Raw genomic sequence first — 21,118 nt, forward strand, 5'->3', positions numbered from 1 at the left:
CCAGGGATTTGAGAACCTTGCTCTTTATTCTCTGGACATCGCGCATAGATTGAAATGCGCGTAGACATGTTCTGTAGCATTCTCATCCCCGCAAACAGTGTGGCCACAAATTTAGTGGTTGTAGTTGCATTTTCCTTGAGTAGAAGAAGGCAGTAAGATCTTCTAAAGAAGATGCCGTTGATTTAAGCAACAATTTTAATTTTCAAAGATTATCATCTCACTGTAGTCGTCCTTTATTTAAATTATGTACTAAACAATCATAAAATCCAATCTGCTGTTAAACTGTTGGCTTACGGTATTTAGTTTGTATCCAAACTCTATACATTTTTAACATACGTCCTCGATTAACCTGTAGCCTTCGATCTATAACGTTTTGCTCCTCTTTGAAACCAACATCGGTAAATAAATTTCTCACTTCATCTTGGGTGAAGAAATACACCATGGTACCATCGCCGCGAACATAAAAATTATCCTCCAAACATTTGCCACTCTTGAAACGTAGCTGGGCCAAATCATAACGACCATAGTCACGAAAAAGTACTAAACCTCCTGGTTTAAGATATTTGTAGCAATTTGCAGCAACATTTTTCATTTTATTCGGCTCAATGGCAGAGAGCACAAATATCAAAACAATGATATCCTGCGATTCTGGTTCGAATGGTACATTCCAATTTTCTAAGGTGGCATCCATAACAAATATTTCACAACGTTTTGAATCAAACTCCGGATGATTTCTAAAAATGTCTATTGCCTTTGCAGAAAAATCACATCCATATACCTTTAAATTTGGTTCTGTACTATATTTGAGAATAGGTAATATAGTGTTGCCCACACCACAACCTAGTTCAAATATACGTCTGCTCTCTTGTATGTCCGTGTTAGGAGCCAATTCAGCAAACTCTGTGAAGAGCCAGTGTCGATCCTTGAAAAATCTATTCTGATGAATACCGTAGAAAGAATCCCAGAATTTGTCTGCATCTCCTTTAAATTTGGCTTTATCGCTGTCGGACATTTTCACCGATGAGTTGTTCTGCACCGCTTGCAGGGCCTGCTGTTCTTGTTCTTCATCCCACTCCACATTGTCCCTAAAGAAAAGCAAAAGTAAAAAGTTTAGTCAAGCTACTGTTTTTTATAACTGTACCATGCATTAAATTCATTAAATAAATATTTGTTAGTTAATATTCTTCCCCCTCCTGCTGGTTTCTTTCGGTATCTTGTGTACTCCAAGTTGTTGTCCAATTCGTTTTCGTTTGGTTGTTTCGAAAAGAATCTCTTTGGCAGTCTTTGTAACGCGGCATTCCCCAGACATCTCAAATATTTACCATGCATTATGTGAAAACACATCATCTTCATTGGTTAAGAATCGATTTCCGAAAACAGGACGCTTTTCTGTGTCCACTTCTGAGGAACTTGCTGCTTCCTTCGATTTGTCGCACATGTTTTTATTATTGTTTACAATAATAAAAAGAAGAAGTATATGACAGCTTTGTTGTTGCTTGATAGTGTGGCCATTCTTTTTTGTCATTCATTAGGGCGAAACCTATAGCTCTGCGTGTGCGTTCAAAAATACAAAAACAAAATACATGTATTTGTTGTTGTTGTTCTTAATTTGAAATACATGTATTTTGTATTTTTGAACGCACACGCAACACGCAGAGCTATTGGTTTCGCCCTCATGCAACCGCAAAATGTTTTGTGGTTGCTGGACGGTTTGACAGTTATCGATAATTGCGAAATATCGACATTCAAAACTGACAATAGGCCTGTTCGATAACTTCGCAAGTAAAAAGGTCTGTACGATAACTCAAAAGTTTGTACAAACTTTTACAAAATGCTGTTCGATAACAAACTTGTTCAGTAAAAGAGAAATGAGAAGTATCTGCAAGAACTTACAAATACTTTTTACTTGGGAAGTTATCGAACATGCCTATTATTTGCGAGTTCTTGCAAGTACTTGTAACTACTTGTCATTAAGCGATCAGTTTTGACTGTCGATATTTCGGAAATATCGATAAATGTCAAATTGTCCAGCAACCACAAAATATTTTGTGGTTGTCTGATGACTGACAAAAATGATTATTTGAGCAAAACTGACAGTCAAAACTGATCGTGTGTACACCACTTTACTCTTTTACACAGAAAAAAATTTTGGAAGTTGTGCAATTGGAGTTATGATTTCACAACATCTTTCAATGTAGTCCAATGTTTGGTTTACATTCGGCGTCGTTTCGTGATTTCAATAGTGTTTCGTGATTTCGAGCGGAATCAAGCAAAATTTATAATGATTTCGCATACAAAAATGAAATCATCTCATTTCGTGATTTCAGCGAAATCAACATCGAAATCACAGTACTAATGATATGCAACCCTGTCTTTGCTTAAAAAAGTACCAAAAGTTGCAACACTTTTCACGTATCACAATAAACAAGGTAGATGGTCAATTGCTGTAACAAAAAATGTTATTATAAAAATGTGTAAACAATGTGAAAAAAATATTAAGTTACTTTGTTATAATGATATTTTCCATTGTGTTCCAGTACTTTTTTAACGATAATGTTAGAAAAAAGAGCGAATTGTCAAAAATTGCTTTCCCATACAAATTTCTTAAAAAATACGGGAAAGGAAAACTGACGGAAATTGCAATAACTCCAGAAATGTCAAAATCAACGTATCAGCTAACATATTCAGGTGCAAATAAACATGCTGCTACTTTCTACTATGCCAAATTTGTGTAGCAGAAAACTGGAGCAGATCGTGTTTGTTATTCAGCGCCATTTTCGTTTAAAGGGAAGTGCAAGTCTTGCTAAATTTCGGAGTACGGGAACGCATTTGTAGCACTAAACGGGAAAACTACAGCAAGTAGTAATATTTTGCAGGTTCTGAACACAACTTTTATATACAAGAATTTATTATTATGATGTCTCAACGATAAAATCATTTTTTATTTTTTCATTTGTTAGTATAATACACAATTAATACGATATATTGATATTTTAACTATAATTTTCGAAATAAAGCTTTAAAGTTGTATATTGTCGTATTTTTTTGATGACTAATTGTTTTGAAAATTCATGTTCGATCAGCTACATATACATATGCATCTACCTTGATAATTGTGATATGTTTGAAATCAACAAAAAATAAGTATAAACACCGGGGTGTATTTCAGGATTTCGTGAAATCCAGTGGATTTTGGAGCGTAAGTGTAAACTTGATACAACAGAGTTATGAAAAATGCACTCTGTTCGATACATTTTATAAACAGTTGCTGTAGAGATCCCTACAGAAAAAAAACAGTTGTTTGATCCCTACACATTTCTTCAAAATATAAACGAGAGTGTATACATTTCGAAGGATTTGTTATAAAATAAAGAAATAACCACTTAAGTTGCGAACATTTTTGCGGTAATTCACGAGACGGAAATTTTTAATGGAGTTAAGTTGGAGTCCATGTCGAAAGCTGAACTAGTGATGGGAAGGCAACACAAAAAACTTTAGGATGATAAAAGAAAATCAGATGCGCTTGGATTAAATCGAGAACGGAGGAAGTAAGCTCAAATGTGATTGAATTTAATGGAAACTTTTTTTAATTTGTGTTTATATGTATAATAAAGTTCTTTGTGTTCTTGTTTTACACAAATAAAAAATGCATTTTATTTATTTTGGGATATTTCGCAATGCTTGCATTTTAATTTCATATTTATAGGCCGTTTACATATAACAAGGTTAACCCAGTGGGTCTGGGTTTCAAATGTCATTTCCATTGTATATACTTCAAATAAATCCTCATAATGAAGGTTAACCCTGCAAAAAGTTGTAATATAAACGCCGTATTAGACTGATTAAAAATGAAATCCGAAGGATGCATATAAATTAATCCAAAGCACTGCATCTTAAGTTGTGATTTGTATCGAAAATGGAGTGCTGTGTGCTGTGGAAGCGAAATGGAGTGCATCCTAGCTGCGCGCTCTCTTGTAAAATTCATAAGTGAATTCATAGGAAAAGATGTACTCCAACGACAAATGTACCGTACACTTGTAGTGATTCAACTGCATACGCGGATGCAAACTTTTCGCTGGGTACTGAACAAGTTTGTTATCGAACAGCATTTTGTAAAAGTTTGTACGAACTTTTGGGTTATCGAACAGACCGATAACATAAAAAAATGTTAAAAAAGTTTGTACGAACTTTTGGGTTATCGAACAGACCGATAACATAAAAAAATGTTATCGTAGTACAAAATTGTAGCTTCTTGCAAGTTCTGGAACAGAGCAGTGTACTTTAAGTGGAGTACACACGATCAGTTTTGACTGTCAGTTTTGCTCAAATAATCGGTTGCTTGCCAGTGTGGCCGTTCATTTTTGTCAGTCATCAGGCAACCACAAAATATTTTGTGGTTGCTGGACTGTTTGACAGTTATCGATAATTCCGAAAAATCGACAGTCAAAACTGATCGTGTGTTCCCATCTTTAAGTGTAGTACACATTGACAAGCAAAACTGACAGTCATCAAGGTCTATTTCGTGAATATCAAAGCCTAACTAAAAAATTTCTTTTGTAATATCTAAATAATACCGTATATATTGCATTTAAAAGGTTTTTCGCTAAATAATAGTTGTTATTTGCCGGAAAATTGTCCTAAAAGTACGTTGGCTGTCATTTTTGATTGATAGTGTGTACTCCCCTTTAGACATTTCAAGCCAAAAAGTCGATTTATCGAAAGCCTATTTACTTATCCCTAATCTTTACAAATTGTGATATTGAATTATAGATCCCTAAAGGATACACAAAATATTTTCACTACGGTTTATTTTTTTATACGGAAAGCAAGTTAAAACAATCCGAAAAACGCGGAATGTAAAATTACAATAATTTCAACAATTAATTAGTATTGTAGTAAAGTTTTTTCCTGTAAATACATAACTTCACATCAATTTTGAATTGAAGAAAAGTAAAATAGCGTCATCATGATGGCTAGACGAGGTGGTAAACGCATTAGAATGGATGATATCCCGCCTGAATATGAGGAGCAGGGGTATGTTTTAATTCTTTCATAACGCATTGTATATGCTTGTAGTCTCTAATAATACTTTTTCAGGGAAAATGTGAACGACTCGATTTCAGACGGCGATAGTCCCACTAAGAGGATGACACGATTGCGTGCTCGTGGCGGTGTTCGTGATAAGCCGCCAATTATCGACGAGGATGAGGATGATTTTTGGGCACCGGTTGTACGTAAGAAAAAGCAGGAAAAACCAAAGAAACCCCCAGGCGAACGTCGTGAAAAACCTGAACGTCAACGCAAGGAACACATTGACAAAGAACAAGAACGTATCGATATGGAGAGAGATGTGACCACAGATGAGAATAGTTTATATTTCATAGTTCGACACTCGAAGTCGCCCATTATGAATATTGTCGATGATTGGATTGAACAATACAAAGTGAATAGGGATACAGCCCTTATAGCACTGTTGCAATTTTTCATTAACGCCAGTGGTTGTAAAGGTAAAATTCCGGAAGACACGGAACATCCCATGGATCATACAGCTGTTATAAGAAAGATGACAGAGGAATTTGATGAGGTAAGGTTACAATTTTGTAATAACAAACTTTTAATTAAACGGCGTCTGCTAAAATTTCATATTTTTGTAATATTTAAATGGTTTATTTTCTTTCCAGGAAAGCGGTGAATATCCCCTAATAATCCCCGGACAACAGTGGAAAAAATTCAAAATGAATTTTTGTGACTTTGTTCAGACCTTGGTCAAACAATGCCAGTACTCCATTATATATGATCAATTTTTGATGGATAACGTAATTTCTTTGTTGACCGGTCTGTCAGATTCACAAGTTCGAGCTTTCAGACACACTGCTACATTAGCAGCCATGAAGTTGATGACGGCTCTGGTAGATGTAGCCTTATTGGTATCAAATAATTTTGAAAATGCGGCCAAACAATACGAGGCTGAGCGATTAAAGGTAAATAACTAAAAAGTATACTCGTTGTTAACCATTAAAATATCCAATTCTTTTATTTGAAGTCAAGAGATCGACGTGCCTCAGATCGTTTGGAATCTTTAATGGCTAAAAGGGCTGAACTGGAGGAGAATATGGATGAAATAAAAAATATGTTGACGTATATGTTCAAGTCTGTTTTTGTACATCGTTATCGGTAGGTTTTAAGATGGCATACAACTTTGTCATGGATAATAATGTTCCGATGTAATCCTTTAGTGATACACTCCCTGATATAAGAGCTATTTGTATGGCTGAAATCGGAGTTTGGATGGAAAATTATCCCCAAAACTTCTTGGACGATTCATATCTAAAGTACATTGGTTGGACTTTGCATGACAAAGTGGGGGAAGTTCGCCTACGTTGTCTGCAGGCTCTTCTGCCCCTTTATGACAAAGAGGAACTTAAGAGTAAATTGGAATTGTTCACCTCAAAGTTTAAAGATCGCATTGTTGCCATGACCTTGGACAAGGAGTTCGAGGTTGCTGTACATGCCGTAAAACTGGTCATAAGTATTTTAAAGTAAGCTATTTGTAAATATATACCTTTTAAATATCTTTGCTAATGTTGTTTCTAATTTACAGGATTCATCCCGATATCCTTGCCGATAAAGATTGTGAAATTGTTTATGAATTGGTGTATTCATCTCACAGAGGTGTGGCCCAGGCAGCAGCTGAGTTTCTAAATGTGCGCCTATTTCATTTAACGGCTGATATGGAGGAGACCAAATCAAAAAGAGGCAAACTTCGTCTACCAAACACTCCCCTAATACGTGATCTTGTGCAATTTATGATTGAATCAGAATTGCACGAACATGGTGCCTATCTAGTGGATTCCTTTATGGATAATAATGCTATGGTCAAAGATTGGGAATGTATGACTGATTTGCTGTTAGAGGAACCAGGTTATAATGAGGAGGTTTTGGATAACAAACAAGAATCAACATTAATTGAAATAATGGTAAGCGCAGTTAAACAGGCTGCAACAGGTGAAGCTCCGGTGGGAAGAGCCAGCAATCGTAAAATATATCTTAACTCCAAAGAACTGAAAGCCATACAAGATGAAAAAGTAAGGCTAACGGAACATTTTATTGTCACACTGCCGCCTTTGTTAGAAAAGTATCAAGCGGACAGTGAAAAGCTGGCGAATTTATTATCAATACCCCAGTATTTTGAATTAGATATTTACACAACAAATCGTCAAGAAGCAAATTTGCAATCATTATTGGATAAAATGAGTTATATCATGTCGGTCCATACGGATCGTGACGTTTTGGAGACATGTGCCAAGACATTGGAATATTTGTGTACAGAGGGCAGTGCCACATATACACGCTGTGATGTAGCTCGTTCCAATATCATTGATAATGCTGTTAACAAATATAGAGATTCTATTGAAGATTGGCGTAATTTAATTGCAGGTATGTGAAATTTTCTTTGTTTTCTATTGAATAGTTGTTAATCCGTTCTTTTATAGGCGAGGAATTACCCAATGAAGATGACATTTACAACGTCATAAGTTCCTTGAAGGTTGTTTCTATCCTATACTCTTCACACAATATGAATCCCTGGAATCTTTTTGATTCCCTATTTCAAGATGTGGATGAATGTCAAGCAAAAGAGAATCCCGGTCGTAACATTCCTAATGAAGCCCTAGTCTATTGTATTGAAGCTTGTTACTTCTCTATAAGTTGGGGTTTATATTATGTGGAAAATAATTGTGAAACATCACAGATCGAATCGTCTGTAAAGGAGTTGAGAACAAATTTGGATAAATATATGTTTGCCTGCTTTGAATTGACCCGCGATGGACCTACTGATGATGTCCAGGAAGCGGTGAGTTAAAATGTAGAAATAAGATTTAGATGGATCGCTTATGTAAAGCTTATGGGCTATTTCGTTTACACGTTCAGCATAGGTAGCCTTGTGGCTAAACTTTGATACAACCAAAATTCGTTTTAGAAAATTTGGAGTCGTTTTTGCTACGTGTGTCTGTCTGTTGCGCATGATAAAAGTGGTAAACGATTTGATAGAAAATTTGTACATCGTAATACTTCTTCCAAACATAGCAAGTTCGAAGATGGACTGTTTCGGTTACATCCACTAGAAAAGTTCTAAAATGTTAGGTAAAAACAGTTAAAGAAAACTACAATGGCTTGGGCGAACGATAATTCTCGGAAAGAGTAACTTATGTGGTCTCCGAAATGTAGATCAAGCTCGAATATGGACTATGGAACCATTCCTTCGTATACTTCCCTGTTCCACTTCCCATATTGTATTTTCTTTTGTTTCTTTTCCTTCGGGTACCGCACCACAAAAATTCAACTACTTGGAGAATTCAAGGGGGGTTATTCTGAACGAGTTTTGTCTATCCGCTATTTACGTTCAAAATAACCCCCCAAACACTTCGATATTTAAAGTGAGTTTTTTTCTTACTGCAGGCAGATAGATAGCTTTTGTAAAATCCATACCTTCATAGAAAACTGTATGAAAGTTTGGAGTGAAATCAACCAGAGGGGTTTTTTATTCGCTTAAATTTTGTTGGTTGGATCTGTAAATAGAATAATAAGGACCATTGCTTCTGATATCTCCTCCACAAACGCTGAAAATTTACGCGTAACTCTATCGCTTTTAGTCATTGTGGCCCTGGACATTTAGGTTCGAGGTTAGGTTGAGGTATATGTTTTTTGCCGTCCTGAGGATTGTTTATCTCTGAAAAATTATTTGTATTTTAAAATATTATTTCTTGTCCACAGGCATACCAATCAATTTGTGATCTATTAATAATATTTTCGGATCAATTGGCACGCAATGAAAATCCAAATGTACGTACTTTGGAATACAAATCAACATTGGATGAACAATTGGTATTGAATAATTTCGTACAACATTATGTCTTTACCATAAGGCAAGAAGGTAAGACATATGCAATAGTTGCTATAATTATAGTTTGTAACTCAATGCAGAGTCTATTTCCACAGATCTTCAGGACGAAACTCGTATAATGGAACTTCATAAGAAGCGTAACTTCTTGGCTTCTTATTGCAAACTTGTAGTTTATAATATAATACCGACAAAAAGTGCTGCGGGAATGTTTAAAAATTACGTTAAAGTGAGTTGTACAAATGAAATTATTTCACTACATCACAATTAACCTATTGCGTTTCAACCAATTTCAGTGGTATAATGAATATGGAGACATCATAAAGGCCACCTTAGGCAAGGCAAGGGAAATCAATAAGATTAATTTTGCCCTAACTTTGCTCTTGAGTCTTATAGCAGTTTTCAAAGATTTACAAAGTCAATCAGAAAATGAATTGGTCTCAAAGAACTCACATGAATTCAGTGAACTCAAGGAGTTGGCCAAACGTTTCGCCTTGACATTTGGTTTTGATGCCATAAAGAATCGTGAACCTATTATTGCTTTACATCGTGCTGGTATCTTATTTGCCGTTGGTGAAGTTCCCGATGATCCAGTGGCGGCGCCCAAACGTTTATTATTCCTAGAAGTTCTGAATGAGTTCAATCATAAACTCCTTAAACAGGATAAAAAAGTTATTCTAAACTTTTTGGATCGTCGAATATCACCCGCTCTTCCTTCCAGTAAACATGAAGAATATCAACCATTATTTTTGTATCGTAATTCATTGGTACATGGAGAAACCGATCAGGCTCCAGTTAGTTCAAAACGTGCATATGCCCGCAAACGAAGAGGTGATCATGGTGAGTTTGATTTGATTAACATGATTATTAAATTCAAATATTAGACTTCTTTTTCGTTTTTTATTGTTTCTAGATGATGAAGACGATGAGGATGACTATGAAGATGAACACAATGATCCAGATTTCCGTGGATAGTAGGGCACATAGTGTTGTAATATTAAGTCTAGGAATTAGTTTAGTAATTATGTTCCATCAAACTAATTTGAATTAGGATTAAATTATTACGTAAAAGGAAGCAAGTTGGTGTATTATTTTTTGAAGTTTGCCCAGGCAAGGTGTTGGCGAAAGCTGTGGAAAATTAGCTTCATAAATTGTCCGACATACCTCACAACAGGGTGGAGGTATGTGGAATTAGTCATACATAAAATACATTTTGTAATTTTGCAAAGGAATTTCTGACTTCGACTCGAGTTACAAAACATCACAGTTGAGAACACCGACCTCCAATGGTAAAAATTCCAGTTAGTTTTCTCGATAAACAAGAAAGAGAATTAACAAACCTTTGGCAACTTGAACAAATCTTTGTAGACGCAAAACTATTACTAAAGTAAACTGTTGTTACTTCCGAGCAAACCAGCAATGTTGGATGTCCCATTTCGTTCAGATTTCGTTTCGAATGTGGAGCGAAATATCTGAAGTAAATTTCCGTTCCGAATTTCCCAAGGAGTTTTTTTTAAATTTGTTCTGAAATCGCTCAGATTCTACCCCCACATTTTGTTGCGAAATTATGTCACCATTCCATACAACTTTCGTTACGATTTCGGATCCCATGACGAACAATTATCAACCTTTTTTGAGGGTTTAAAAAATATTGGCGAAAATATCTCCACCCTGTGACCACTTGTTGGACAGGTATTTTCATAGCATTTTGCAGTAATCGATTCGGTATAACAGGGCCTAATCCGGATTTTGTTCCCGGACTCTTGGGTCAAAAAACGGGTGACGGGGCTAAACCCAAGAAAATTATACATTGCGGCTGACTTTCGTATTGTCAGTTGCTTTGTATTCGTGCATGAAACTAGGGGTTCTTAAATCGAGTTCCATACTTGAGTAATTTTATAAAATTGCAGTAGTGGGGACATTAAATCGAGTTCCCTACTAGAGTAATTTTATAAAATTGCAGTAGTGGGGACATCGATTTAAGAACCTCTAGTTTCATGCACGAATACAAAGCAACTGACAATACGGAAGTCGGCCTATCTACCTGCCTCTGAAAAAAAATCAATGGCAACTTGGAAATGTGAAATGAAAGAATATTCTGGGTGGATCCCTCCTATACCGCAATGTGTGATTCAGATGATTTGACTGATACTAAGTGGGAAGAACTATCGAGTGGGCTACTCGTTATGTTGCACTACCTCCTGTTGTGCCAGAAATAGATATCAGTCCTCTATTTCTCTTTTCGACCTTCGCTTTGAGTGTAGCGGCATGTTTGCAGAAAGTGGTTTGTACTATGACAATAGCGTATAATTTATGTACCTTCTTTTGTCATTTTTTCAATGAGATTTGAGTCTAAACTGAAGATCAGATTCGCTGTGAACTATTAATAATTGTTGTTGGTCATTATTTTAATATTTATTGAAGTTCCCTTCGATAAAGAGATGTATGTATGTATATATGAATACAATTCTTAAGCATATAACAATACTTAAAACGATAATATTAAAAAGATCACATATAGACTAAATAACGTTTCATATCTCACTTGCACCAATACCGCTCTGCATAACTATTGGCTTTTTGCATAGCAAATTCTAGTTGTTCTTCAAATTGGGTTGATGTTTTCTTGCCTTTCATATTGCATACCGCATGGGGATTTTGTCCTTTGGGTGGTGATACCTGAGCTTTAAAAATCGAAGCAAATACCTTTAGCCATTTTTCCGCATTAAAGTCTTCCGTTTGGAATTGCTGTAAAATTATACATTAATAAACTACATGCTGGAATCAGGCAACCAAAAAGACTTACCTTTGGCACACAACATCTTGCTTTTACTATGCCATCTGCTTTGGCTATGACCAAAATTGGTCGATCTGTACAGTGTTTAGTGGCCTTTTGTAGGGGAACATCTTCCATTAGAACTGAACTGGAAATATAATGTACCAGAAATGGATGTTTATCTAAAGGCTTTTCTTGCAGGAGATTACGCATTTCGACATCCAAAAAATCTCTGAAATTAAATATGAAAATTACGTGAATACTCCATAATCTTTTATTTGATGTCATTCATACTTTATATTAGTCCTTGCCGACTCTTTGAGACGTTTTAAAATATCATTTATGCGTTCCAAAATATCCATTTTAAAAACATATGGCAATTGTATATCCGTATGAAGTAGATTATGTCGTATTGTTTGTAATTCCGCTTCTGTAGCATTCGACATTTTATCAGTCTTAAATTCTTTCTCCAGCATATCAATACGATGTTTCAATAATTCAGCTACTTTGTGGACCTATGAAAAAAAGAGTATTAGTTGTATGTAGATGTATAGGCTGAGAAATTCGAAAGGAGTTTGAATAACTTACCTTGTCTGCTGCATCCCCTGCAACTGCGGTAAAGGCATATCTGGCACGATTTGTTTGCTTCAGATTTGTTATGGAAAATTTTTCCAATTCCTTTGTATTTGTAACATGCGTTCCACAACATAGCTCCTTAGATTTCATATCGAAATTATCACAATTAATTGTTACCAAACGCAGACCAGTTTCAGGATATACTTCTCCAGGAATCATTGTAACATCATTTTGTTGCAAAATATCTGAAGCATTACAAAGTTCAATATTTACAGGTGATGCCGAAGAAATAATTTCACTGGAAGTATACATATATGTGGGAAAATATATTGAAATGTGCTCTCATAGTCCTTGGAGCCTGTTGTAATTTTACGTATAATCTGCATCGTAACATTCGAAGAACAAATGCCAAAACTACGGGCTCATTTTTTTTGTCATTTTTTATATATTTTACTTCCAAAAGTGATACAAATTTTCCTACCAAAAACCGCAAGGGCTGCCAATAATTGAGACCAACCGAACCTAATGACTCCAGGGTCAGAATACTGACAACGGCGAACAGTTTGGTAAGTGAGCATAAGGTAAAAGTATATCATATAAAGTGGTTTAACATTGGAACCATTTAAGTCACTCTTCAACACTGGGAAAAGGATTATAAGACTTTGGTCAGTTCAGGCGATATCATAGTATTATGACGGGGGTTAGATGTCTTTCAATATCCTTAAGAAACAATGTAGCTTTCAAACACACCACAGTTCAAGTCGTTTCTATAACTTCATTTTTTTTTTGGGGTTTTTATATCTTGAAAATAAAAACTTATAGTACGTTTGTATATAACCGGATTTAAAAACTGTGTTTCAAATGTCAATTCCATTGCTTATATTTCAAAAAATCCTCATAAAGGTTAACCAAGCAAAAGGCTTTAATATAAACATGGCCATACCTTATAAGTTCATCGATTCTCGCCACATCGTCTTTGGTCATGCGTTTTCCTATTAGACCCACTTCAAGTTTGCAATAATCACTGGTAACCGCACTCGATACCTGGTATGTAACTTTGTTAAATAATGATCTTACGGCTCCATTTAGTAAATGTGTAGCTACAAAGATTGTGGCCATTTGTTAATTAGAATAATTTTGAAAACATAACCTTTCTATTCACCTGTATGATGGCATATATTCCGTCTACGATGATTTTCATCAATTTGAAGAACAACATTATCACCCGTGGCTAAAGTAAATTGTGATCTTTCTTTAGGTAATTCACACATGTGAATCACACAGTCATTTATGTAAAGTACATTAATGACATTAAGCTCCACACACTGGTCATTTGCACTTCTCACAATGATACGACCCCTATCAGATTGTTGGCCACCAGATTCATAGTAGAAATTACTAGACTCTGTTATAATGGAGACTACATCATTTGCATCGGTCATACCACCAGAACACACAACCTCATTTACGTCAACATCATTGTATAATATTCCCAAAACGTTTGTCTTCAATTCGGGTATTATGTATTTCTTATCGGCATGGCTGTAGGTGTACGTGTATTTGTGGTTATTCTCAGTGGCTGGCAATGATTTTGTTAATTCAGTTAAGGCTTTCTCAATGTTTTTATAATTAATGTCCTTGTGACCATTTGACATCATAGAGTGTTTCGTCCTTTGTTTGGCATTTGCCACTGCCTGTTTGTAACCAGACGAGTCATATGTCATATCTTCTAACTGAGCAAGTTTAACGAAATTTTCTTCTGTCAGTCCGTAGGTATCCGAGAGTTTGTATAGAAAATCGCCGGGTATAGAATTATTTTTGAATGTATGCTTAACAGATTTGAATTCACGATATGCAGGCACAAAACCAGGACACTCCATTAAGTCGACATCTTCTAAATCAGGATATTCCCGCAAAACTTCATTAAATGCTTTTGTTGAGTTCTCCCTTAAGCTCCGGAAGACTTCTTGCTCATATTTAATTAATTCTAATATATCATTTTGTTTATTGTGTATTTCTGGATATGCAGAACCCAACGATTCGGCAACAATTGGAACTAGGTGATGCAGCAGATTTTCATTGACAAAAATATTTTCAGAAACTGTTATAGCTTTCCGAAGAACACGTCTTAACTTTTGACTGAAAAAGAGATTTTATTTAATATGAATAATAAAAATGTAAACGAACTGATAACTTACTTTTGATCTGGTAGCATGCCATCCGCTAAACACACCGTTATCATTCTGGCATGATCTGCCAAGATTCTATAACCTGTATCCAAGGTTGCACTGTCGCTATCAGTTGGGAATGAGCCACCATAATGAGGAGCCTTAGATATCTATGTCATTAAGGATCGAACAATTGTTTTAGTTGAAAGTTATACTTGCTTTTTAAAACTTGCCTTTTGAATTGTATTAAAAAGTGGCAGAAATAAATCTGTGTCATAATTCGATGATTTATTCTGTAATATTGCTGTGAGTCTTTCAAAGCCCATTCCAGTATCAACATGATGGGAAGGTAATTGTGTAATAGAACCATCGTCGTTTCTGTAATGACAATCGTTTAAAGAATAAGCGATTTGCTTCCAAAATGTTCACAAATATTTATACCTATTGTATTGTATGAATACTAAATTCCACAGCTCTGTTAAATCGGAACGACCAGCATTCACAAGCTTGGCACGGTCTTCAGAACTGGCTAAATCTGGCCGATGATCTATGTGTATTTCAGTACAAGGACCACAAGGTCCAGTTAGACCCATTTCCCAAAAGTTGTCCCTGCTACCAAAGGGGAGTATGCGGGAGTTGGGGAATCTTAAAAAAGATATTGAAACTAATGTTATAAAACAACAATTAGAACTCGTTAATAACAAACCCCAAACTTCTCCATATATCAACACATTCTAAATCCGCTGGTAAGCCCAAAACTTTATCACCAGCAAAGTATGTGACATATAAACGTGATGGATCTATATTATATGGACCCTGCAATAATTCCAAAGCCATGGCACAAGCTTCGCGCTGCAATTGAAAAACAACATATTTAGCACAAATTTAATTTACCATTCAAATAGTTCACTTTAAAGTAATCACCAAACGACCAATTCCCCAACATCTCAAAAAACGTATGGTGATATCCGTCCTCACCAACAACTGAGAGATCATTATGTTTACCACCAACCCGTACGCATTTTTGGGAATTTGTAACTCTTTTGTGTGGTGGCTGTGTTTTGCCCAAAAACACAGATTTAAACTAATTGAGAAAAAGAAGTTCATGAGCGAAACCAAATAAATCTGTCACTGATGCTTCCAAACCTGATTCATTCCGGCATTTACAAATGATACAGTTGGGTCACAAAAAGGCACTACCGGGCTGGAGCGCACGAATTTATGTCCATGATTGTTAATGAAAAAATCAACAAACGTTTTTCGTATCTCTCGCGAGGATAATACCCTTTGCAATTTCTTGGCAGAAGAGTGCATCCTTTCCATATAAGAAACTCTAATGATTATATATGCTTATTCCCCGACCCGACTGATATAATTTTTTTGGTCAAATAAAATAAGCCGGTGTAAAAGAAAGCACCTAAATAAAAGCGTTTCGAGTAAGATACATTTGATACAAAATGAAAAGCGTTCCCAATAAATTCATTGACACAAATGGAATGGTCTGTTCCAAACTGCAAGAATCTACTAATTTTTACTATTTTTTCCGATAACATAAAGGGAAAATGTTATCGTAGTAAAAAATTGGTCTGTTCCAGCACTGCAAGAATCTACTAAATTTTTCTATTATTTCCGATAATATAAAGGAAAAAATGTTATCGTAGTAAAAAAATAGTAGTCTGCAACAGAGCAATTAGTAGCTTTTTGCAGGTTTAGAACAGGCCATGGTACAATTACATAAGTAGATGCCTATCTACCTATGTAATTGTACTAGAGCTGTAATTGTACTAGAGCTGCTACAACAAAGCAACTTTCTTTGTAATGCAAACTGTCAAAATTTTCGCCAAATGGTCTCTTGCTGTCTCTTTTTATCGCTTGTGTTTGTCTATAAAGTGCAGACATGCTATTTCTTACTTACCGAACATGGTACAATAAGAAAGGTAGATGCCTCAGCCCAGCTGGTCGAATCTAAAACGTCAAAAAACTAGAAATTCGCCGTGAAAAATCAAAACAAAAAACCATATGATTCGGTAAGAAAGAGATAGCATGCCTACACTTTATAGACAAACACAAGCGATAAAAAGAGACAACAAGAGACCATTTGGCGAAAATTTTGACAGTTTACATTACAAAAAAAGTTGCTTTGTTGTAGCAATTCGCCGATGCATCTACCTTTCTTATTGTACCATGTTACCGAATCAACGACAAACACAAGCGATAAAAAGAGACAACAAGAGACCATTTGGCGAAAATTTTGACAGTTTACATTACAAAAAAAGTTGCTTTGTTGTAGCAATTCGCCGATGCATCTACCTTTCTTATTGTACCATGGTAAACTGTCAACATTTTCGCCAAATGGTCTCTTGTTGTCTCTTTTTATCGCTTGTGTTTGTCGTTGATTCGGTAAGTAAGAAATAGCATGTCTGCACTTTATAGACAAACACAAGCGATAAAAAGAGACAACAAGAGACCATTTGGAGAAAATTTTGACAGTTTACATTACAAAAAAAGTTGGTTTGTTGTAGCAATTCGCCGATGCATCTACCTTTCTTATTGTACCATGCAGTTTACATTACAAAAAAAGTTGCTTTGTTGTAACAATTCGTCGATGCATCTACCTTTATAATTGTACCATGGTAATGGTACAATTAGAAAGGTAGATGCCTCAGCCCAGCTGATCGAATCTAAAACGTCAAAAAACTCTGAATTCGCCCATGGTAGAACAAATACAAGGTAAAGTTAATACTACAACAAATACAACTCGAACAACAACCACAAAGGAATTTGTTTTTGTTTGTAACGTTACTGCCAGTTGTATTTGTAAACAAAACAATGAAATGTCTATAAATTATTGGAATTTAAAAAACTAATAATTTTTCACATTTGGTTGAATATTTTGGAAAACATGAATGAAAATTCGTTACATTTTCAATTTTTATGTTTCCACATCATTCCACTAAATGCAGAAATTCTCGCAGAAAGTAGAATTCTTGCAGAAAAGTTTGGGGTCGCTGGAAATTCATAGAAAAAGGAGAAGCTGTTTCAATGTTTTGTTTTAGAAATCAAAGAAGCACATGTTTATTAGGGTTTTATTTTTTTAAATTTTAACAAAATACCTCACACATTAACAAACGTTGTATCGCCTCTACAAGCGGGGATTTACTGCGCGGCTTATCGTTCGAACTTGGAGGAGGTTACATATCATTGATATGAAGAAGTCTTTCTGGGAAATGGTTTTTTCCGAATGATATATTTTTTTTCTCAAAAAATATATGTCCCTAATGTACATCGAAATAGAAATAAATGTATAAAATGTCATAAGAAATTTGACACTAACGTTACAACGCAGTTCAGTCAGCTGTGTATTGCTGCTACCTTTTCTTATTCTACCATGGAATTCGCCATGAAAAATCAAAACAAAAAACCATATGATTCGGTAAGTAAGAGATAGCATGTCTACACTTTATAGACAAACATAAGCGATAAAAAGAGACAACAAGAGACCATTTAGCGAAAATTTTGACAGTTTACATTACAAAAAAAAGGTGCTTTGTTGTAGCAATTCGCCGATGCATCTACCTTTCTTATTGTACCATGACCATGGTCAAGGCGACAGTTTTTTCGCCTCTGTTTATGAATTCTGACATTTCAAATCTTTGTTTTTCTTTGAATTCGCTTGATGGATGACACGTATTTTTGGGCCATGCAACAAACTCAGAAATTTGTTGGCGCAAGAGTTCATGGTTTTGAAAGTAAACAACAAATTGTGTTAATACTTTATGGGTGTCAAAGATCTATGGACGATTCTCACTCCCCATGCCGAACGTAAACCCATTAGTGAGTTGAGGGGCAAGATTGTTGCCATAGACTTGGCGGGATGGGTTTGTGAGAGTCTCAACGTTGTCGATTATTTCGTACATCCTAGACATCATTTGAAGTAAGTATGGGTTCCAAGATCAATCGTGGCCACTCACTAATTTATCTGTTTTTGAAGAAATCTATTTTTTCGTACATGTTACTTAATATGGGAAGAAGTCACGCCAGTTTTTGTTTTGGAAGGCACTGCTCCGAAATTGAAAAGCCAGACTATGGAAAAACGTAATGAGATTCAATTTCGTGGTGTGAAGCCCAAGGACAAACCACCACCAACACAAAGTCAACAGACATCCAATTCGCAAACGGCAAAGGGAGGTGAAAAGGGAAGATCACGGTTTAATATGGTGCTAAAACAATGTGAGAATCTACTCATCTCCATGGGCATCCAATGTGTTCAGGGACCCGGAGAAGCGGAGGCATATTGTGCTTTCTTAAATCAAAAAGGAGTAAGTATGGAAATAGAATGATAATGATGAAATACATAAATAAAACTCAAACTGTACAAAAGCTTGTAGATGGTGTCATCAGCCAGGACTCAGATTGCTTCGCCTATGGAGCAGTTCGTGTTTACCGTAATTTTTCTGTTTCATCTCAAGGTGCTTTAGCAGCACAAGGTGGTGCCGTAGATATTTATGATATGCGCCAAATATCCACTAAAATGGGTAAAGATTAACATGCAACAACAACAACAACAAGCACACTATAGGCTATAACTTCATGTTTTGTAGATTTTGGACAACATAAAGTAATTGTTATGGCATTGCTGTGTGGTTGTGATTATTGTCCTGATGGAATAGGTGGTATTGGTCGTGATAGTGTAGTTAAACTATTTCATAAATATAAAAATGATGAAATACTGAACAAAATTCGTTGCTGGCGCTACGAAGATGCAAAATATTCGGCTCTTGAAATGAGGGTAGACGATAAAAGTATATGCTCCAACTGTGGTCACTTGGGACGAACACAGAGCCACACGAAGAGTGGATGTGGAGTTTGTCGAACAAATCGAGGATGTGATGAGAGTCTTTGGAAGTAAGCATATGAGTATATTACCCTTCTAAAAATTCACCCTTTTTTGTCTCCTTTAGAGAAGAACGATTATCGATTAAAGCCGAATTGGCACTACGCAAAAAAGCTTTAGCTGATCCCACGTTTCCTTCTGAACCCATTATAGAAGAATTTCTCAGTCAACCAAAGGAGGTTCCAAAACTCGATCTACGTTGGCGGCAACCGAATTTGGTTAAATTCATCAAACAAATAGGCCATCTTTTACAATGGCCAGAAATTTATTGTTTTCAGAAATTCTTTCCAATTCTAACAAGATGGCATGTTTTGAATGCATGTCGGTTAAGAGAGATGGCATCGGCTGTAGTTTATATTGTTCCCAAAGAAATTGTTAAAAAGAGAATTGTAAAGGGTATACCGAGCTTAGAAATTATATGGCAAGATGAAAAAGGTATATTCAATGGTCTTATACCGGATGCTCAATTAAGGGACATGGAATCGGAAAATCCAAAAGCTACTACCGATCTTTGGACCACTGTGGAACCAATGAGTATGATGGAAACAGCTTTTCCTGAACTCGTGGATGCATTTTTAAAGTCAAAGGAAAAACCCAAGAAAACTGCTAAGAAACCCAGAAACAAAGCTAAAGGAAGTCAGAGTCAACCATTAAGTTCTTTGGAAAATCTAGATGATTTAATGAAGGCAACGGAGGAGGTATCAAAAACTGTGAAACCCAAACGACAAACTAAAACAAAATCTGTTTCTAAACAAGGTTTGCAATCAATTGATAAATTTTTCAAACAATCAAAGGAAAATTTCATGGAAACTCCATTAAAAAATCAAAATATGTCTGCACTTAATAAACAAAGTTCTACACCGCTTACAACATGTGTTCCATCTGATTTAGAAAGTGATGATGATAGTGAGCACAATGTCTTCGATATTTCGGATATTGTAAATGGTATTGTAGCCAAAAGCCATGGTGCATTTGCTTTGACATCTCATCGGGGACGGCAGTTACAATACGAACCAATGCCTAGAGATATCAGCCTTTTATTGGACGATCTAAATAACTGTACGTCCTTGGGAGATACAAGTCTACTCCAGACAAAACAAAGCATGGATGATATGGATATTATGTGTGAAAAGCGTGCTTTATCCATTTCATTTCAAAAGTCTACAAATGCTGAAGCTAAACGCATGTCGCTGGATGATAGTTTTGATGTTTTAGTTAAAATTGGTTCCAAGAGAGTGGAACAAGCTAAAGAGTTTACAGCATCCAATGAAAATCTTGTAGATATATCAAAGAAACCCATAAGCGTAGTTGATCGATTTAAACAAAAACAAAGAATTAGTTTGAATTTTAATGCGAACAACAGCATCAGTCAGAATGACAAAGAGGACTCAAATGGTGTTAGTTACTTTTTCAATAGTAGTTTCCAAACGGAAAACGAAGATGTATTTGAGAAACTTATGGAGACCAGTTTGGCTAAGGGCGACACAAGCGGTAAACAATCTCTGGATGATGATGAATTTATTCTTTTAAGCGATTAGAAGTTATTTTTTATGTGATAAAAGTGTATATTAATAAAGAATTGTATAAACTACAAAGTGCTTAAAACCGTATAACGTGGAATGCCAGCCATAGGTTAGGTCCAAAGGCAAATTTACAAATATTTCTTATTATATTAAGCGTGTCTACGTACTCGATAATTTGCAATAATAATTATAAATTCCCAGTTGTTCAATAAATAGCAATAGTCTACTTTGACGTAGTTATGTAACTAGTTACTCATTGATCCTAGTTACTTTACACCCAAA

At 35.6% G+C, this 21,118-nt stretch overlaps 4 protein-coding genes across 9 annotated transcripts; 2 read left to right on the forward strand and 2 right to left on the reverse strand.

Annotated features, from left to right (window-relative positions):
- Nucleotides 1-215: 215 nt before the first annotated feature.
- Mettl2 (methyltransferase-like protein) lies at nucleotides 216-1,562 on the reverse strand. 2 transcript variants are annotated; one of them, XM_073981106.1, is made up of 2 exons: nucleotides 1,142-1,562; nucleotides 216-1,085 (listed from the first exon to the last, which is right to left on the reverse strand). In XM_073981106.1, exons 1-2 carry the CDS (start codon nucleotides 1,351-1,353, stop codon nucleotides 278-280), a joined length of 1,020 nt encoding a protein of 339 aa, XP_073837207.1. In that variant the 5' UTR covers nucleotides 1,354-1,562; the 3' UTR covers nucleotides 216-277. The 2 variants fall into 2 exon arrangements, with proteins under 2 accessions (XP_073837207.1, XP_073837206.1); XM_073981105.1 differs by having other exon boundaries at nucleotides 1,323-1,552.
- A 3,147-nt stretch (nucleotides 1,563-4,709) lies between these two features.
- On the forward strand, nucleotides 4,710-9,974 carry SA1 (stromal antigen). 4 transcript variants are annotated; one of them, XM_073982925.1, is made up of 11 exons: nucleotides 4,710-5,034; nucleotides 5,098-5,584; nucleotides 5,682-5,981; nucleotides 6,044-6,174; nucleotides 6,237-6,539; nucleotides 6,602-7,437; nucleotides 7,494-7,852; nucleotides 8,773-8,932; nucleotides 8,983-9,128; nucleotides 9,196-9,739; nucleotides 9,813-9,974. In XM_073982925.1, exons 1-11 carry the CDS (start codon nucleotides 4,967-4,969, stop codon nucleotides 9,872-9,874), a joined length of 3,396 nt encoding a protein of 1,131 aa, XP_073839026.1. In that variant the 5' UTR covers nucleotides 4,710-4,966; the 3' UTR covers nucleotides 9,875-9,974. The 4 variants fall into 4 exon arrangements, with proteins under 4 accessions (XP_073839026.1, XP_073839028.1, XP_073839029.1 ...); XM_073982927.1 differs by having other exon boundaries at nucleotides 4,747-5,034; nucleotides 9,784-9,974; XM_073982928.1 differs by having other exon boundaries at nucleotides 4,747-5,034; nucleotides 8,998-9,128; nucleotides 9,784-9,974.
- Nucleotides 9,975-11,289: 1,315 nt separating this feature from the next.
- AlaRS-m (alanine--tRNA ligase, mitochondrial) lies at nucleotides 11,290-16,188 on the reverse strand. Of its 2 annotated transcripts, XM_073987067.1 has the most exons (13): nucleotides 15,955-16,188; nucleotides 15,566-15,836; nucleotides 15,330-15,503; nucleotides 15,126-15,271; nucleotides 14,861-15,064; nucleotides 14,653-14,797; nucleotides 14,450-14,589; nucleotides 13,414-14,390; nucleotides 13,195-13,351; nucleotides 12,264-12,549; nucleotides 11,970-12,190; nucleotides 11,706-11,907; nucleotides 11,290-11,647 (listed from the first exon to the last, which is right to left on the reverse strand). In XM_073987067.1, exons 2-13 carry the CDS (start codon nucleotides 15,740-15,742, stop codon nucleotides 11,441-11,443), a joined length of 3,036 nt encoding a protein of 1,011 aa, XP_073843168.1. In that variant the 5' UTR covers nucleotides 15,743-15,836; nucleotides 15,955-16,188; the 3' UTR covers nucleotides 11,290-11,440. The 2 variants fall into 2 exon arrangements, with proteins under 2 accessions (XP_073843168.1, XP_073843167.1); XM_073987066.1 differs by lacking the exon at nucleotides 15,955-16,188 and having other exon boundaries at nucleotides 15,566-15,945.
- Nucleotides 16,189-18,071: 1,883 nt separating this feature from the next.
- Gen (XPG-like endonuclease) lies at nucleotides 18,072-20,908 on the forward strand. The gene is made up of 5 exons (XM_073987068.1): nucleotides 18,072-18,353; nucleotides 18,411-18,738; nucleotides 18,801-18,954; nucleotides 19,021-19,324; nucleotides 19,381-20,908. Exons 1-5 carry the CDS (start codon nucleotides 18,196-18,198, stop codon nucleotides 20,849-20,851), a joined length of 2,415 nt encoding a protein of 804 aa, XP_073843169.1. The 5' UTR covers nucleotides 18,072-18,195; the 3' UTR covers nucleotides 20,852-20,908.
- Nucleotides 20,909-21,118: the final 210 nt, after the last annotated feature.

Source organism: Musca autumnalis, unplaced genomic scaffold, assembly GCF_047663935.1.
Source record: "Musca autumnalis isolate F117 unplaced genomic scaffold, ASM4766393v1 scaffold_4, whole genome shotgun sequence".
Classification (NCBI taxonomy): Eukaryota; Metazoa; Arthropoda; class Insecta; order Diptera; family Muscidae; genus Musca; species Musca autumnalis.

Excerpts from the sequence above, each read along its gene's own strand:
- SA1 (XM_073982925.1), top strand. The coding sequence starts at position 4,967 with ATGATGGCTAGACGAGGTGGTAAACGCATTAGAATGGATGATATCCCG. Across the intron at positions 5,585-5,681 it reads TGACAGAGGAATTTGATGAG|GAAAGCGGTGAATATCCCCT; the intron begins GTAAGGTTACAA and ends TTTTCTTTCCAG. Across the intron at positions 7,438-7,493 it reads TTGGCGTAATTTAATTGCAG|GCGAGGAATTACCCAATGAA; the intron begins GTATGTGAAATT and ends GTTCTTTTATAG.
- Mettl2 (XM_073981106.1), bottom strand. The coding sequence starts at position 1,353 with ATGAAGATGATGTGTTTTCACATAATGCATGGTAAATATTTGAGATGT. Across the intron at positions 1,086-1,141 it reads TTTAATGAATTTAATGCATG|GGACAATGTGGAGTGGGATG; the intron begins GTACAGTTATAA and ends GCTTTTCTTTAG.
- Gen (XM_073987068.1), top strand. The coding sequence starts at position 18,196 with ATGGGTGTCAAAGATCTATGGACGATTCTCACTCCCCATGCCGAACGT. Across the intron at positions 18,354-18,410 it reads CATCCTAGACATCATTTGAA|AAATCTATTTTTTCGTACAT; the intron begins GTAAGTATGGGT and ends CTGTTTTTGAAG. Across the intron at positions 19,325-19,380 it reads TGTGATGAGAGTCTTTGGAA|AGAAGAACGATTATCGATTA; the intron begins GTAAGCATATGA and ends TGTCTCCTTTAG.
- AlaRS-m (XM_073987067.1), bottom strand. The coding sequence starts at position 15,742 with ATGGAAAGGATGCACTCTTCTGCCAAGAAATTGCAAAGGGTATTATCC. Across the intron at positions 14,391-14,449 it reads GGCATGCTACCAGATCAAAA|TCAAAAGTTAAGACGTGTTC; the intron begins GTAAGTTATCAG and ends TCTCTTTTTCAG. Across the intron at positions 11,648-11,705 it reads CAAGATGTTGTGTGCCAAAG|CAATTCCAAACGGAAGACTT; the intron begins GTAAGTCTTTTT and ends ATAATTTTACAG.